Source organism: Halichoerus grypus, chromosome 13 (assembly GCF_964656455.1).
Source record: "Halichoerus grypus chromosome 13, mHalGry1.hap1.1, whole genome shotgun sequence".
NCBI classification, from domain to species: domain Eukaryota; kingdom Metazoa; phylum Chordata; class Mammalia; order Carnivora; family Phocidae; genus Halichoerus; species Halichoerus grypus.
Window position 1 is genome coordinate 86,437,996 of NC_135724.1, and position 17,806 is coordinate 86,455,801.

General features: G+C 43.7%; 2 protein-coding genes across 11 annotated transcripts in view; one reads left to right on the plus strand and one right to left on the minus strand.

Annotated features, from left to right (window-relative positions):
- ACAD10 (acyl-CoA dehydrogenase family member 10) overlaps positions 1–10,113 on the minus strand; it is a 37,778-nt gene extending 27,665 nt beyond the window's left edge. Inside the window, exons 1-3 of one of the 4 annotated variants that reach the window (XM_078060957.1) lie at positions 9,829–10,112; positions 5,618–5,817; positions 1,361–1,509 (exon numbers count right to left, since the gene is read on the minus strand). In XM_078060957.1, coding sequence (XP_077917083.1) covers positions 1,361–1,509; positions 5,618–5,817; positions 9,829–9,854 — 375 coding nt within the window. In that variant the 5' untranslated portion in view covers positions 9,855–10,112. Of the gene's footprint in view, positions 1–1,360; positions 1,510–5,617; positions 5,818–9,828 lie in introns of all 4 variants that reach the window. The other 3 variants (XM_078060956.1, XM_078060955.1, XM_078060958.1) reach the window with 3 other exon arrangements.
- BRAP (BRCA1 associated protein) overlaps positions 1–17,806 on the plus strand; it is a 94,908-nt gene that overhangs the window by 54,710 nt on the left and 22,392 nt on the right. For 6 of the 7 annotated variants that reach the window (XM_078060960.1, XM_078060963.1, XM_078060959.1 and 3 more), the window contains 3 exons: positions 12,800–12,961; positions 13,672–13,870; positions 15,158–15,347. In XM_078060960.1, coding sequence (XP_077917086.1) covers positions 12,800–12,961; positions 13,672–13,870; positions 15,158–15,347 — 551 coding nt within the window. Of the gene's footprint in view, positions 1–10,357; positions 10,580–12,799; positions 12,962–13,671; positions 13,871–15,157; positions 15,348–17,806 lie in introns of those variants that run through there. The other variant, XM_036080572.2, reaches the window with a different exon arrangement.

The following is a 17,806-nucleotide window of genomic DNA, read 5'->3' on the forward strand; positions in this document are numbered from 1 at the left end:
CTGGCAGTCATTACCCATCCCACCCCTCACTTCCCAGTACTCTCAGTCCTAGAAAATCAGTAATTTACTTTCTTTTCCTATAGATTTCCCTATTCTGGGCATTTCATATAAATGGAATCATACAGTATGTGGTCTTTTTTGACCAGCTTCTTTCTTTCATTTAGCACAATGTTTTACATATATATTCGAAATTGTAGTAAAATATACATAACATAACATTTACTATTTTAACCACTTTAAGTGTGTAGTTGGGTGGTATTAAGTACATTTGTTATTGTGCAACCATTACCACCACTGGATCCACAGAACTTTGTTTACTATATTTTAAATCATATTTTAGTAGGATTACTGTGAAGTTTACACTTGAGTTAATGTAAATAAAGAACTTAGAACAGGGGCACCTGGGTAGCTCAGTCAGTTAAGCAGCTGCCTTCAGCTCAGGTCATGATTCCGGGGTCCTGGGATCAAGCCCTGTGTCGGGCTCCCTGCTTGGCAGGGAGCCTGCTTCTCTCTCTCCTCCCCACTAGTGCTTGCTCTCATGATCTCTGTCTCTCTCACTCAAATAAATAAAATCTTAAAAAAAAAAAAAGAACTTAGAACAATGCATAGTACAGAGAAAACGTTCAATATTATTATTGCTTTATTTTTTTTAATTAAAAAAAATTTTTAAAAATTTATTTATTTGAGAGAGAAGAGAGACAACATGAGCAGGAGGGGCAGAGGCAGAGGGAGAGAGAGAATCTCAAGCAGACTCCACGCTGAGCACGGAGCCCAATGCAGGGCTCGATCCCAGGACCCTGAGATCATGACCTGAGCCAAAACCAAGAGCTGGACGCTTAACCAACTGTGCCACCCAGGCACCCCTTATTATTGCTTTAAATAAGCTTTCTAATCAAAGCCGTTATGCAGACAGCTCCTATTACAGATGAACAGCAGCTGATGGAGAAGCTTAGTAAAGAATACTTTTACATATTCATATATGTAGCTAAAGTTGAGTACCTGGGGATGGAAGAAATACATTAAAAACTTGTAACATAAATGGGTGATGGGTGTTAAGGAGGGCACTTGTGATGAGCACTGGGTGTTATATGCAAGTGATGAATCACTAAATTCTCCTGAAACTAATATTACACTATATGTTAACCAACTAAAATTTAAACAAAAACTTGAAAAAAACCAACTGACCAAACCAAACAAAATAAATAAAAACTTGATATATTACAAAAAAACACAAAAAAACTTACAATAGATTATTAGGTTTTTACTTTTTTATTTGCAGCTTAATCAACTTAATGGGTGAGTATGGCATCCACCCATTTGGGAAAAAGAGTATGTAAATTCAAATGTGTTTATCACTCACAATGTCAGAGCAAAGTCTCCCAAATTCTTGCAAGAAATCCTCTGTTGTTATCTTTCCCCTCATAAGTTTCATCCAGGGCCCATTTTCGCCACCTAAGATCCAGGCCTTCCGTATAGTTCCAGGAGGGATATGATTTTGTAGCTCCCATTCTATAGGAAGTAAAATATGCAATGAGTGAAGAACATTGGCAGATGGCTGGGCTTTGGGAAGCCCTGGGGAATTACTGAACCAGTCCCCGAGGCACTGCTGGGGTGCCAGGTGGATTCTGCTGGGAATCTGAAGAAATTCAGGAAATGCAAAATCTCAGCCTTAAGCCTCCAAGGCAACAGTGATACCGAGGGGATGCAGCTGCTAAGTGTCAGGTCCTTACCACCTGCTTGACGTGACTCTGGACACTGCGTTATGCATTTTCTTCCTGGGTCTCTCATTAGCTGGCTCACTCACACGGTCCTGTCATGTGGTAAGGAAATACATGCGTAATAAGCTGGATTCTGGCAGCACTTGCAAACAAGCCTGTCATTTTGTAAACTGTAGTAATCCTGGATGGCAGTGGGGCTGGTGGTACACGGGAACGTTCGCTTGGAGGATGCCGTCTTTGTGGACTAAAGAAAATTTCTATCCACAAGAAGCTCAGTCAGTGAATGGATCAACATTCGTGTACACTGGGAACCTTTAGACAGGGGCTGCTTTTTCTTGTACAAGGTTGTTTTTTCTTTCTAAAATATAGCTGCTATGGGGCAAAAATATGTAAGGTAATCATAATTATTTCTAAGACATAATCTTTACACATTTTTTCTTGTTTTGATAAAGTAGGGCTTGTGCACTGAAAATATCTGACTATAGAAAGTGTAAAAAAAGAAAGTAAAATGACAAGCAATCTCAACCTTCAGAAATAATCGATGTTACTAATCTGATCTATATCTTTCGAGAATAGCAAGACTTTTTTTTTTTTTTTTCTGAGAGAGAAAGCATGAACACAGGAGAGTGGGGAGGGGCTAAGGGTGAGAGAGAAAGAATCTTAAGCTGACTCCACGGAGCCCGATGAGGGGCTCAATCCTACCACTGTGAGATCATGACCTGAGCCAAAACCAAGAGTCAATGCTTAACAGACTGAGCCACCCAGGTGCCCCGAGAATAGCAAGACTTTTAAAGCTCAATCCAAATAATCATACTTGTTTAATTTGAGAACTAAAGTGTGTAACATTTTTTTTAATGTTTTATTTATTTATTCATGAGAGTCAGAGAGAGAGAGAGAGGCAGAAGCAGAGGAAGAAGCAGGCTCCCCGCCCAGCAGGGAGCCCGATGTAGGACTCGATCCCAGGACCCTAGGATCATGACCTGAGCCGAAGGCAGATGCTTAACCATGTGAGCCACCCAGGCGCCCCAAGTGTGTAACATTTTTTATGGTCTGAGAGTTGGCAAGCACATAAGGAAACTGGTACTCTCATATACTGTTGATGAGAGTGGAAAAAAGTACAACCTCTATGGATAGCAAAATTTTAAATGTGTATCTGATATAGTAATTCCACTTTCTAGGAATTTCTCCCACAGATAGATCTATAAGTCAGCAAAGAATATGTATAAGGCTGTGCAGAATTGCTTGTAATCAAAAGAATCAGAGGGTGCCTGGGTGGCTCAGTTGGTTAAGTGTCTGCCTTAGGCTCAGGTCATGATCTCGGGATCTTGGGATCAAGTCCAGAGTTGGGTTCCCTGCGGAGCCCTCCCTCTGCCCCTCCTACCACTTGTTCTCTCTCTCTCTCTCTCAAACAAATAAAATCTTAAAAAAAAAAGAACCAGAAACTTAAATGTATAATAAATGTTAAATCAACTATGGTACATCCATATAATGGAATACTACACAGATGTATAAACTAGACCAAGGAGGGGGTGCCTGGGTGGCTCAGTCGTTAAGCGTCTGCCTTTGGCTCAGGTCGTGATCCCAGGGTCCTGGGATCAAGCCCTGGGATCAAGCAACAGGCTCCCTTCTCCTCCCTCTCCCTCTGCCTGCTCTCTCTCTCTCTCTCTCTCTCTGTCAAATAAAATCTTAAAAAAACAACAACAAAGCTTTGGGGCGCCTGGGTGGCTCAGTCGTTAAGCGTCTGCCTTCGGCTCAGGTCATGATCCCAGGGTCCTGGGATTGAGCCCCATATCAGGCTCCCTGCTCAGCAGGAAGCCTGCTTCTCCCTCTCCCACTCCCCCGCTTGTGTTCCCTCTCTTGCTGACTCTCTCTCTGTCAAATAAATAAATAAAATCTTAAAAAAAAATAAACAAAAATAAACTAGACCAAGGATATGCAAAATATGGCCTGGGAACCAAATCTGTTTTTGTAAGTAAAGTTTTATTAGAACACAATGACACCCATTCATTTATTACTGTCTGTCACTGTTTTCTTGCCACAACAGCAAAACTGAACAGTTGTGACAGAGATGGTATGGCTTGCAAAGCCTACTTAGCCCTTTACAGAAAAAGTTTGCTAACTCAGACACACCTTGGCAGAGGTAAACCGATGTGGGAACATGCCAGCCGGGGACACTCTACCCAGGGAGGAGGTCAGAGAAGCCTTCACAGAAGAGAAGTCTTAAAATCAATACTAACAACCACCACAAGATGTACTGAGTACACAAGACTCCAGGCACTGTGCTTAACTTTTTTTTAAAAGATTTTATTTATTTATCTGTCAGAGAGAGAGAGAAATATCCTGCACAAGCAGGGCGAGAGGCAGGTAGAGGGAGAAGCAGGCTCCCCACTGAGCAAGGAGCCCGATGCAGGACTCAATTCCAGGACCCCAGGATCATGACCTGAGCCAAAGACAGACGCTTAACAGACTGAGCCACCCAGGTGTCCCTACACTGCTTAACTTACCATCAAAAGTACCAGTAGGATTTGAACAGGTAGAGGGGGTGGGGAAGGGTAGCTGCCAGCAGAGGGGAGAGAACTTGCAAAGACACAAGAGTGTAAATGTGTTTGGCAAGTTTAAAGAACATCAAGTAGTCCACGGCAGCTGAAACATGGGCAAAGCTGCGACAAAAGGACGTGAGGGCTAATTTGCAAGAGGCCTTCGGATACCAAGCAAAAACTTCTGGACTTAATCTAAGGGACAAAGCACAGGCACTCAAGGATTTGAAGCAAGGGAGTGAGGGGATAAGATCTATATTTCAGAAAGGTAATTCTGGGGGCAGCGTGGAAGGTGGCACAAAACCCAGAGTGCCAGGAGGCAGAGACAGAGGAGTTAGGAGGCTCCTGGGATGGTGCAGGTGGGGGAAGATAGGGATCGAAATCTGGGCCGAGGCAGACAGGAGTGAGTGAAGCGAATAGGTTCTCGAGATATTCTGGAGAAAGTTGAGAAAACTCCTGTCCAGTAATCTTTGTTTTCGGTAAAAAGAGGAGTTTCAGCTGTTGGCCAAGGATGAAGGTTTGTGGCGGGGGGAATAGGATGACTGCTGGGGAGGTCAGAACAGCCCCGCAGTAAATGCCAGAGGAATATGAGCAGAGGAATAGAGAGGATGAGGGCCCAGCTGCAGTTGGGAGGTAAAAAACTGCTCTCCAAGTCCGCTTGCTCAGCTGGGTCAGGTGAGAAGGGAATCCTCGCAGAAATGAAGCCAGGAGGCCAGAAGGGGGAGCTCTCGCGCCCTTCCAACTCTGTCAGTTACAGAATCTCCAATGGGAAAGGATCATCACTTCCTGGCCTCAACAGGAGAAAGATGTATGCTGAACTCACTACCCCAGCAACTCGGCTGATGAGAAATCATCATCACCCTGAGCTCCTGCCTTTCTCCAGTGGACTTCTGTTCAAAACAAGCCCTAATTTCCTCTTCTTTCTCCATAAAATAATGTTCCTCTCCTTTGTGAGACTAGCCTATGGTATTGGCCATAGCTTGCTTGTCCCAAACTGCAGTTCTTTTGCTATTCCCAAACAAACTCATTTTTGCTGGTAAAATAACTGTTTCATGTTTCAGGTCAATAGGAAATGTTTACTCAGGGGCATATAAAACCTGTACTTGGGTTGGCTTAGCATGGAGAACTGCCCAACCAGCCACCATAGTAGGTCAGCTCTTGGGCCTTTTTTCCTTCCTGCTGGCTGGAATGAGAATGTGATGGTAGGAGGCGAAGCAGCGAAGACAGACCATGAAGTGAAACTGGAAATGAAGGGTACTCACAGCAGAGCTGCCCAAATGTTCCTCTCAGCCTCCCCTTACACACTGCATTCCCCCTACCCCGACCCTAGTCTCCAAAAGTGAAACAGAATGTAGAGCTCACCTGCGGCCACTCTCCCTGGAGAAGGAATGAGAACTCCACCCATGTCAAAAATCACCGCTCTGTAGGTGCCGCCTCCAGAATGTGCCCATCGCCTGGCTGGCTGGTGCCTGCCCTGGATGTGTTTCAGGAAGGCTACCCTCCAAGCGCACTGGAGATGTGAGGACTGGAAAAGCTGCCTTATGCACATGTTGGGGCCAACACTGCACGAGAAGAAGACACAGGGCACAGCTTGCCTTCACTGCCTCCAATCCAGACCTCCATCCGGAAGCTCAGGCATGCCAACCGGACATCTCCACTATCTCCCGCAGACCCTTCAAACCACAACCAGAATTGAACCCTCCCGGACTACTCTGTTTTCTAAGCTCCTTAGCCTAGTAAAGGGTTCCACCATTCAGCTAGCTGCTCAAGCTAGAAATCTGGGGTTCACTCCTGACTTCTCTCAGTCCCCCACCTGGCCACCTCAATTCCATGTGCTCTGTGCTGTCGTCTTCCTCCTGAAAATCGCCATTGACCTCTCTCCACTTACTACCCAGATTATCTTGCCCACAGATCACTGCAATAAGCCTCCTAACGGATCCCCGTGCCTCTTCTCAAACTCCTTCTCATTCTTTCTCCACTCTTCAAGCAGAGTTAAGACTGCTCCTTCAAAACTGCAAATTTGGCCACATCCTAACGCCATTTAAAACTTTCAATGGCGGGGCGCTTGGGTGGCTCAGGTGGTTAAGCGTCTGCCTTCAGCTCAGGTCATGATCCCAGGGTCCTGGGATCGAGCCCCGCATCGGGCTCCCTGCTCAGGAGAAACCTGCTTCTCCCTCTCCCGCTCCCCCTGCTTGTGTTACCTCTCTCGCTGTCTCTGTCAATTAAATAAATAAAATCTTAAAAAAAAAAAAGTAAAACTTTCAATGGCTCCCCACTGCCCTCAAGATAAACTCTGTTCCTTAGCCTGTCTCAAGAGGCCCTCTAAGATCTGCCCCCTACTCTTGGCAGCAACTCTCCCTCTTTTTTCACCTTAATCTGGATGCTGTGGACACACAAATCTATATGCAGCTTCTTTAAACACATGATGTTCTCCTCCAGCTACCATGCCTTTGCCTGTGCTGTTGCCTTGCCCTGGACTGCTCCCTTCCACCTGTTACCTGGCTAATTCCAAATTGTCCTTTAGGTTGTAGTTTACCTATCACTTCAGGAAACCCCCTTTGGCTACCAGAAAAGACAGATGAGAAGTCTCTCCTGTATACTCCCAGAATGCCCAGTACTGACCTCCTCCTGGTACGGATGGTGCCTCCATCACACCAACAGCCTCCTAACTGTTCTCCCTTTGTCTCTTTTCTCAACACTCTCAGAAAGTTAAAAAAAAAAAACCATCCCCCACACACACAACACACACATATGTATATAGACATATACCTATATACAGGGATAGAGATAAACCAAATGTGGCAAGATGTTTAGTCAATCTAGGTGAAGGGCATATGATGAAGAGTATGTGAGAGATCATTCACTGTACTATTCTTTCAACTTTTCTGTATCTCTGAAGTAAAAAGCTGGGGTAAAAACAAATTAATGAAAGCAAATGCTATTTGCAGTCAGGTCTGTATGAAAATCTTTGCACTTTTTGTGTGATTTCTATAGCTTCAAAGCTTACTAAAAATCGGGTTTGGACAACATAGTTTGGGAAGACAGCCTATAAGTTTATGGGAGTCACTTCAGTGTGGCCATCAGGATTCAGTAAGCCATAGAAGACTCTAAAGAAAGGGTTCTCAAGCAGTAAATCCTTGAGATGATACAGTGTTTTTTTCATATAATTGGAAATTTGCAGAACTGGGAGAGGGGGTTGAAATGAAAAACTTAAAGGTTGATTTGCATTTTCAGTTTTACTTATGTTCCCACACCAAGGCCAGAGTTTATAATGGAAGGAGTTTATTTATAGGCTTCTAAAAGCCTCAAAAACTTTGTGTCAGGGCTTAACGGCGATGAAAAGCGTCTCTGGGGCCTGAAGGGCTGGCTTGCATCTCAACTGAGGGTACTAATGGATGAGTGGGCAATGCTCCCATGACCAGCTTGCTTATTCCTTCCAACTAGAGATGATGGTTCTGTTCTAGCCACTTCCCAACACTCTGTTCAGAGTGGCAAAACACTGTTTCTCCCACCTCCAGGCTCTGGGAGCTGTGCACTGTGACAGCTTTTCCCACTTCATCTGCTGTACACTTCACTCATTTTTACATCACAGCCTCAGCTTTACCTTTACGTCCTCTCGAGAGGCTTTTAGCATTTTTTTTGTTTATTTTTATTTTTTTAAGTAGGCTCCACACCCAACATGGGGCTTGAACTCAAGAGTCTCATGTTCTACTGACTGAGCCGGCCAGGCACCCTGAGGCTTTTTCTTTTCCAGGCAGGCTCTGGTACTACTTTTTTTTTTCTTAAACTCCTATTGCTTCTTCTCCATACCTTCACTAGAGCATTTACTCCATTACACAGTAACTGTTTTCATGCTTATCTGCTCCTATAATTGTAAACTCCTTAAAGCAAGGCCTATCTTATCTTTTCATCTTTGTATATATTTCATCTTTGTGTATACCCATCCCCCTGGGGCCTAGCACTGCATCTAGACACACAGCAGATGCTCAGTATAAATGAGTTGGAAGGATGAATAGATGAATCAGAAAATAGGGCAAGGCAGGGGACAGGTTTAGTTGTTGATAGCCACAGAAAACGGTAACAAGCCCAACTTGCCCATCATTAACTATTCTCTGGAACTAGCATGTTCCTTCTGTACCATAGAGAATATTTGTCTTCTTTCAGAATAATGAGATTAGTATGATAATGTAGCCTTGCTACTTAATTTATGGTTTTATAAATATGCACAGTGTGTTGTCACGTATTAAGAAGATGGTTTAGGGGCGCCTGGGTGGCTCAGTCATTAAGCGTCTGCCTTCAGCTCAGGTCATGATCCCAGAGTCCTGGGATCGAGCCCCACATCGGGCTCCCTGCTGAGCGGGGAGCCCGCTTCTCCCTCGCTCCCCCTGCTTGTGTTCCTGCTCTCGCTATCTCTCTCTCTGTCAAATAAATGAATAAAATCTTTAAAAAAAAAAGAAAAAAGAAGATGGTTTAGTAAAAAGGTTGAGTGTGGCTCTGGAATCAGATTGCTTGGGTTTGAATTCTAGCTCTGCCACTTACTAAGTGTGAGATCCTGAGCAAGTTTCTCTGAGACTCAGGTTCCTCCTCCCTCTGTAAATGGGAGTAATTATATACCAGTCTCATAAAGTTACTATTACATGAAATAAAGTATGTAAAGCACTCAAGTTAGTACCTGGCACACTATTAAATGTTATCTACTACTGTGGCACCTGGGTGGCTTAGTTGTTTAGCATCTGACTCTTGATTTCAGCTCAGGTCACAGTCTCAGGGTTGTGAGATCAAGCCCTGCGTCGCGCTCTGCTGCTGGGCGTGGAGCCTGCTTAAGATTCTCTCTCTCGCTCTCCCTATGCTCCCCCCTCCTTCTCTAAAAAAAAAAAAAAGAGAAATAAAAATGTTATCTACTATTGTAGTATACTATAAAAAGTTCATGAGGTCTCATAGGTTATATGCATATACTATGTGAATATGGCATATGCATCAGCGATTCTCAACAGGGTGTGATTTTGGTCCCAAGGGGACATTTGGCAAGGTCTGGGTACATTTTTGGTTGTCACCACTTGGGAGATATAAACAGTGTGTATTGAAACATATTTCATAAGATGCAGTCACAAGCTATATACACATATAGCATGTGGTTATGTTATATGCATATGTAGTCCAGGATGTGCTGTGACGCATCCTAGAAATCCTTATAGCATATGATTGGAATAGCATCCTGTCATGTGTGCGACATTTAGGTATTGACTGTGGCTCTCTATATGCTAAAAGCAGTCTGACATACTGGAAAGAAAGCTGAATCTAAGAAAAAATGATATATGTAGAGCCACAGGCTCTATTTCATGCTCATGGCTGTATATTATCCCACTTTTGTCAAAAACCTAGCTCAAGGTCACACAACCGATCAAGGTCGACTCCATTAGAGCAGGAACTGTGTGCTTATCTCATTCACGAAAATATCCCCACCACCCCAACAGTGCTTAGGCTCGCAGTAAACATTTGTGAACTTACGGAGCGGGGAGCAGGGCCCAGATTTAACTCCCGACACCGTGCGCTTAACCAGCCCACCGCCCTACCTCGACATCGTCAGAAACAGTGCCATCGAGTCCCTGTTCCTCAAGGGCCTTCAGAGAGGCGAAGACACCTCTCTGCGCTTTGGCGTACCTATCTGTAAAGTGTGGCTAACACAAAGCAACCCCTCCAGCGCTAGAGCGAGGGGTCAAACACAACAAAGGGGCAAGAGCTCGCCAGAGGGCACGGTTCCTCGGACAATTCGGAGACCTCGCCGACCCGGAGACCCCTCGCCGTCGGGAAGCAGCCTGAGGGTAAGGCCTCCAAGAGAGGTAAACTCGGGCCTGGGCGCAAACCCACCGATCGGCCTAAAAGGGCACCCGGAGCCTGCAACCTCCGTAAGCTTCCTCCTCCCCGACCTCCTCAAGATTCCCGTCCGGGGAGCGCAGACTCACCTCGGCGTCGCTACGCCAGTCACGTGGCCGCCACCCTATCCAATCGGAGCGCGCGCTGCTCCGCGCACGCGTAACCTCGCGGGTCGACGACGGCGGCCGGGAGGCGGAAGTGAGGGCTGTTGTGGCTCGCAGGGTTGCGCGCGGAGCTGCTGCTACCGAGGCAGCGGCGGCGGCGCTGAGGCGGTGGCAGCGCTGCCGACCCTGGGCCGCTCGGCCTCTCAGCTCGCCTTCCAGCCTCGCCTGAGCCCGCCGGGGCCCGCGCCGGCCAGCGCCTGCCCTATGAGTGTGTCACTGGTTGTCATCCGACTGGAGCTTGCGGAACACTCGTCCGTCCCCTCCGGCTTCGGCTTCAGCGCCGCCGGTGAGTCCCGCGGCCTCGCAGCCTTGCGTCTGGCCCCGCGCCTGGGCCCGGGAGGCTCGCCCTCCCAAAGTACGCGCCCGGGGAAAGGCGGCGGCGAGGGCCTTTGTGTCAGGAAGAAGCTGAGAGGTGGCTGAGATTCGTCTCATTCCGTCCATCCTAAATAGGCCTCTCGGATGTCATCTCTGGGAAGCCCTTCCCGGTCCCTCCCTCCTTGTGCCTTCCCACGGGCACTCTGTTTATACCTGGCGCGTCGCCCTCTCCACCCTGGGTTAGAGTCAAGTTGTGTAAGTTGCTCTCCTCCAGGCTTTGTGAGGGCAGCGACTGGATCCCAGAGATGCTGACGGTTCGTGGTTTAATTAAATCGTTCCTCTTTGGAAGAATTTCTCTTTAGGCGCCTGCAACTACAGTGGTAACTATAGCTAAAGTTTGTACACTTTCTGTGTCGCAGCACTGTACTAAACACTTTGTGTGTATTTTCTTCTTTTTTTTTTTAAAGATCTTATTTATTTATTTATTGACAGAGAGAGATAGCGAGAGAGGGAACACAAGCAGGGGGAGTGGGAGAGGGAGAAGCAGGCTTCCCAGCTGAGCAGGGAGCCTGATGCCGGGCTCGATCCCAGGACCCTGGGATCATGACCTGAGCCGAAAGCAGATGCTTAACAACTGAGCCGCCCAGGTGCCCCGTGTGTATTATCTTCTTTAATTCTTCGCAACAACCCTGTTAGGTAAATGTACGCGCCTTTTACAGGTTAGGAAACTGAAGCCCAGTGATTAAATGACTTGCCCACGATTGTCCTGTAAGTGGTGAAACTGGGATTCTAACTCAGAGCTAGACTTGAGAGTCTGAGCTGTTCATTACAGCCACACACAGCCTCCTTCGTGGGGAATGCAGCTATGATTGTGTTCCTTGGACCTTAAGCAATTTCCTAACAATAACATTTATTCAAGAAGTAATTACTGAATGCTCACTCTCTGCTGGAACTTTAGTTGTTTGCAGAATCAGACATGGTCCCTGCTTTAATGGCACCGGCCGCTCAATGAGGTAGACAGGTGAATTAAATAATTACAGAATAAATGTGGAATTACATCCATGAAAAGAGCTGTGAAGGAAAGGAAGAGTTTGGAAAGCTATCACGAGGATATTTTTGGTTTGGGGAGGGGGCCTGGGGCAGGTAGAGATGGTGTCCTTAGAAACTCCCCTGAGGGGGGCCTGGGTGGCTCAGTCGTTAAGCGTCTGCCTCCCGCTCTGCCTGCTCTGCCTTCTGCTCGGGTCATGATCCCCGGGTCCTGGGATTGGGCCCGCATTGGGCTCCCTGCTCAGTGGGAGGCCTGCTTCTCCCTCTCCCACTCCCCCTGCTTGTGTTCCTTCTCTCACTTTGTCTCTCTCTCTTTAATAAATGGATAAAATCTTGAAAAAAAAAATTTAAAAAGAAAAGAAACTCCCCTGAGTGTGTGAATTTTGGAGCTGCAGATTAAAAATTGAATATGATTTAATGGGTTACAAGCACCTTTCAAAAACTACAAGTGATCCCTAAGTTGTGAAAGTCAGCTAAATTGACATTAGGCACGAATACACCTCTACACAGGTCAGTCCTTGATCTACTGAAGACCTTCCAGGGTGTGCTAGGCACTGTGGGGTAAGTGCTGGGGGTACAGTGGTCGGCAGAACAGGCCTGGTTCCTGCTCTGATAGAACTTACGTTCAGAGTATTTCAATCGAGTCTCGAAGTTCCTTTTCCATTTTTGTGTGTTTCATTGATTTAAGACTGTGATCACAGATTTTCATGGTATGATTCATGGCATGAGGCTAACCCAGGGTGTTTAAGAAGACTACTGCTAAAGGTTTTTGAATTTTTATTAATGGACCCGAGACCTTCATTTGGATCTCAGCACAGTCTCACTTTACCAGAGATTACTTAAAATGTTGGTTCAATACGGACATAATCACTGTTGAACCTTCTCTAAAGCTCTTATTCTCAGTGATTTGCTTTAAAAACGCATGATTTCACTAGAACAACCCTGCATTTCTGAATTTATTGCACTGGGTGTTTATTGACTGTCTGCTGGGCACTGAGGAGCCCCAGAGGTGAGTGAGAGATGCAAAGGCATCATATTATCTTGGAGGAGGGCAGCAGAGAGAAAAGGGAAGCTTATCGATGGATACATTGAAAGTGGAGAACTTGTTTTATTATCAGATATTAATCATTCATGTGTTCCTTAGCTGGGGAAATGTCTGATGAGAAGATCAAAAAGAAGACACTAGCCTCAGCTGTAGCCTCTTTAGAAGGGAAGTCACCAGGGGAGAAAGCAGCAATCATACATCAGCATCTTGGCCGTCGAGAAATGACAGATATGATCATTGAGACCATGAAGTCCAATCCAGGTATGCTTCTAAAACCCAAGACTCGTGTAACATAAGCCCCTGGTTACCTGTCTTACACATGTTATTCCATGAGCCCATGATTTTGACCTCTAACATACTTTTATCTTTCACTACCTGTGTGCCTTACATGAGGTTGTCAAGCCACACTTCGGCGTCTCCAAATATTTCTCCTAAATTAATACTAACTAGGTGGGTCGACAACTTTATTCAGTGAGGAGAGCTACTTACCATCTAGGTTAGTGGCAGATCACGAATAAATCCAGATAAGCATGTTGTGTCTCCGCCGCCCCCCCCCCCGCCCCGCCCATACACACACTGCCAGCTCACTCCAACTGAGAGCCTGGTTGTGTACTATATCTCCAGCGTGGAGGTGATTAGAACTAGTAGGTTTGGTTTTCCAAGTTAATAGCCCTGAGTGTCCCATTTAAGAGTACATGATGGAAGACATCTGCTTTTATTATGGTACTGCCAAATGTAAGAGCCATCCTTAAGTTTCTGTGGGTATTATTGAAATTTTTATGAGACAAAGATTGCTTTCAAATTTAGATGCCCTTAAAACTTGGCTGTTCTGTAAAATATGGTTCTTAATGCAATACGTTACAATTTCTCTGTTGAAGTTTATTTTTCTGACTTAAAATTTTAACCTAATTAGAATCCTTCCACATATTTCCTATCAGTTTATAATCTGCTAATTTTTTGATTTGTGAAAGATGAGCTGAAAGCCACAATGGAAGAAAGGAAGTCTTCAGAAGCATCTCCCACTGCACAGAAGAGTAAAGATCAAAGTATAGAATGCATAAATGCTGCTCCCGATTCTCCATCCAAACAGCTTCCAGACCAGATTTCGTTCTTTAGTGGAAACCCATCAGTTGAAATAGTTCATGGTATTATGCATCTATACAAGACAAAGTAAGAAAAACCCTTTTCCTTTTGAACTGGTCTGTTTTTTTGTCTCAGGGCAGTGAAATATTTCTTGCCCTGAGGAGCAGTGGATATTTTAAGCTTCAGAAGGATAATACTTTTCATATATTGTATGTTAGAGAATTCTTAGATGTTTTATATTTGGTTAATCTTAGAGATTGGGTTAAAGCTTCTTAGAAAAGAAACATGTAGATACACTGAGAAAATACCTAAGAAAATATTCCCTGAGAAGGCAGGCATGCAAGATGATTGGAAAATTAAAAGGAAGGAAGATAAAAAGGAAAAAAAATATATAAATGATTCATAACATCATTGCAGTCTCATATCCCCTCAAATCTTTACTAAAAAAGCTGTTAAGTCTGTTAATGGACTACAATTTCATCATCTCTTCTAATCTTTTTTGTGGTCCACACAAAACTTAAAAGAAGCCAAAGGAAGGAAGCATTTGGCTGGATAATCTATAAGCTGGGTCTTCAGCCCATTGGATAATTGGTAGCTGATCTCTTTAAAGCCTATCCTCCTAACGTGTTTGCTAGGTCCCCACTGGGAAACAGTGAATACTCAGGTCGCCTTTTGGGATCACACCTGTTGAAGTAAGTTTGCAGCATTTCAAAAGCAAATTAGATTGTGGGAGGTTTTTTCTTTTTCCTCTATTCCAGCTATTCTAACCCAACAGCACTTTCTGTAATCTTCAGAATCACATCTTCATAGTTCTGAATTCTCTTTCTTATATTTAGAACACTCCTCTTCTAGACCCCTTGAGAGAAGTGCATAGTTAGAGTTGCCCATTAACTTGTAGATTGAGTCATACTGTGGCTGCCTCTCTGCCTTTGTGGGGGCAGTTTTCTTTAACTTCCAGAATAGTGATTTTAAAACTTAAGGGCAAAAAAAAAGTAAAAACATAGAGTTGTGCTTCTGAGTTACCTAATGAGAATTTATTATTAAAAAGCTAATGAGAATAAAACAAACCACTGATTTATAACTGTAGTAAGCCTTTAACTGAAGGTTAAATATTTCAGTAAAATTTCAGTGGTGGGTGTAATCGAGACTGTTGCACAGCTTACCTTAAGCTCTGTTGCAGACATGTTGAAGGTATTCTGCATTAATCAGGTCGTGTGGGTTTTCAGGTATTATAACACTCTGTATAAATCAATCTGTGAAGTATAACAAGGTTTTTTTTTTTCTATTTTCTTGGACATAAAAGTTGTCTAATTAGTGTTGTCTGAACTAACCATACCTCATCCATTCAAGACAGTCTAATTATTGTCTTATTAGTAAGATGACCTCCTTAAAAGAAGATGTGAGGCGCAGTGCCATGCTGTGTATTCTCACAGTCCCTGCTACAATGACCAGTCATGACCTTATGAAGTTTGTCGCCCCATTTAATGAAGTAATTGAACAAATGAAAATCATCAGAGACTCTACTCCAAATCAATATATGGTGCTGATAAAGTTTAGTGCACAGGTAAAAGTTAAGATATTAAAAATCTCTTTGCCACAGAAACTGTGTTTTTGAAACTGTGTGATGCTAGCTGTGTGTGATTTACATTTTGCACTTAAGATTCTTGATATACCTGTCTTCTAGGGTATTGTAATTCTAGAAATTTTTCTAAATTTGTTAGCAGACACACAACGCTAACTCGTACCCATAATGTTTTTATAAAGTGGATTGGGTATGAAATCTAGGGTTGTGTGTATTTGGTTATCCAGTAGTCACTATTCCAGTAGAGTAGTAGTCCCCAAACTTTTTGAAATTGACACCGTATTATCATCTGTCCTTATAACACTGTGCCCCTGCTTCTTTCATTCTCTTTTTAAAAGACATTCCTTGGCACATTTTAGAGAATAAGATCTGTTTAATACTTTTAATTTTGGTGATGAGGGATTTGGGGACGTTCCTTAAAGTATTAAAGATGCTTTAAGAGTTCTGATTGGACATCACTGCAACAGAGAGACAGAAACAGTGAAAGGATGGTGATATTTTCAGTTTTAAAAATTAGTTGCATATTATTACAGATACTTTTTGATTTAAGAAAGTTTTGACATTGGCTTTATTTCACTTGTCACATTAAGCAGCATTTTCCGTGTGCCTCAGTTCTAAAGATGTTAGGAAGGTAGTCTCTTGGTCTTACATATTCATTCTTAATAATACACATATTTCTGTATGAGTATAAGAGTGAGATAAGCTTTAGCTATTACCCAGATTGTTAAAGAGCCATCCTATCTGTAGGTTTTGGTTTATGGTGGGTTTTTTGGTTGGTTTTGTGTTTTTAATGGCCTGTTTTATTTGTCCATTCATTAGGTTTTGAAATGCAGCTTTGTCAAAAGTTACTTCTTTCTCACCTCCTTGGTAAACAGCCTTCCTGAATTTGGCCCAGATAAGCAGTTCTAGCTTGCAGATTGGCAAAGAGTGGGTGCGCCTTTAGATCGTTTGCCATGCCTCTGACCTGTTACCAAAATTTGTGGGTGAAAGGGAGCCCATGACACGAGGCCCACTTGTCATCTCCTTCCTCCTTGCAGAAATCTAGAGTTGACAGCAATAGCAGTCATTCGTTGGCCAGGGGGAGGAAATTAAGAGAAGTGAGAGTTGGATTATGTTTGTGCCTATTCCATGGGCCACAGAAAGGGAACCCTTAGTGTAGCGTTCTGTGTACAAGAGGGTACACAATTGTTATCTTTAACCTTTACAAAATACCCTGCCATTGAGATGAGACATTTAAAATATGTTTGAACTTTCCTGCACGCAGACTTAGACTTCACACGTTGACAATTAGAATGGAAAAGCACTTAAACAGCTGTGTTCACTAACTGTCAAGAGACCTTCCAAGGTCACTGAGGAGCTTTGCAAACAGTGGGCAAGTGGTACCTTTTAAATCTGGTAGCACATGTAATATCAAGGATAATGATGATAATTTGCAATCTTACTGACTGCTTATGCTATACCACTCTCTGCTAAGTGCTTAATGTGCATTATCTCATGTAGTCCTCACCACAACCCTTTGAAGTAAGTACTGTTATTATCCTTGTTTTACAAATGAGGAAACTGACTGCAGAGAGGTTAGTGATTTGCCCTCAGTGACTGAGCTGGGATTTGAGCCCTCACTTTTAATCCTAGGGCATACTCTTCTTCCAGTAGGAGTGGATAAAAGTGTGGGAGATAATCACTTGGCAAGAAATTGTGTAATGGCAATATTTCAGTTATAGTTTCTACTTAACAGTTAAGGGCAGTCAGCAAGTGACACAGGAAGAGTCACTGAAACAGATTGGGGATAATGAACCATTGAACATTACATCAAAAACTAATGATGTATTATAAGTTCGCTAATTGAATTTAAATAAAAAAACAGATTGGGGAAAAATGTTTAGACTTTTTAAATGGTCTAAAGTCTGCTAAACCCACAAACTGTACCAAAGGCCACCCTTCATAGTGTGCAGGTAATGCTGCGGGACTTTTCTATTACTGTTAATGGCTTTTTCTGCAGTCTCTCCACCTCCTGTCTTTTGACCAAATGCAGGTTGTACAAGTTCATGGATGTTAGTTTTGAGACTATGAAACAGTCTGCTAGCTCTTCCCCATGGGGATAGAACCCTCGACCTGGGAATCATGAGTTGTCTTATTTATTGCTAATGCTGGATCTTAGGGTCTGAGGCTTATCCTGTCCGATTTTCTAAGGTCTAAAAACACCCTCCTAGCATAAGACTTGAAGTTGTTAATACTGGGCCCTAATGAAAAAAAAAAATAGGCTCAAATAGGTACCAACTATTGAGCACTTACTAGATGCCAGGCCTGTTAAGTGCTTTTCATGCGTTGGCTCCTTGAGTCCTCTCAACAATGCCGTGAGGTAGGTGTTGTTACTTTCACTTTTATAATTGAGGAAACAAGCATGGATAAGTCACTTGCCCAAAGCCACACAACTAATAAGT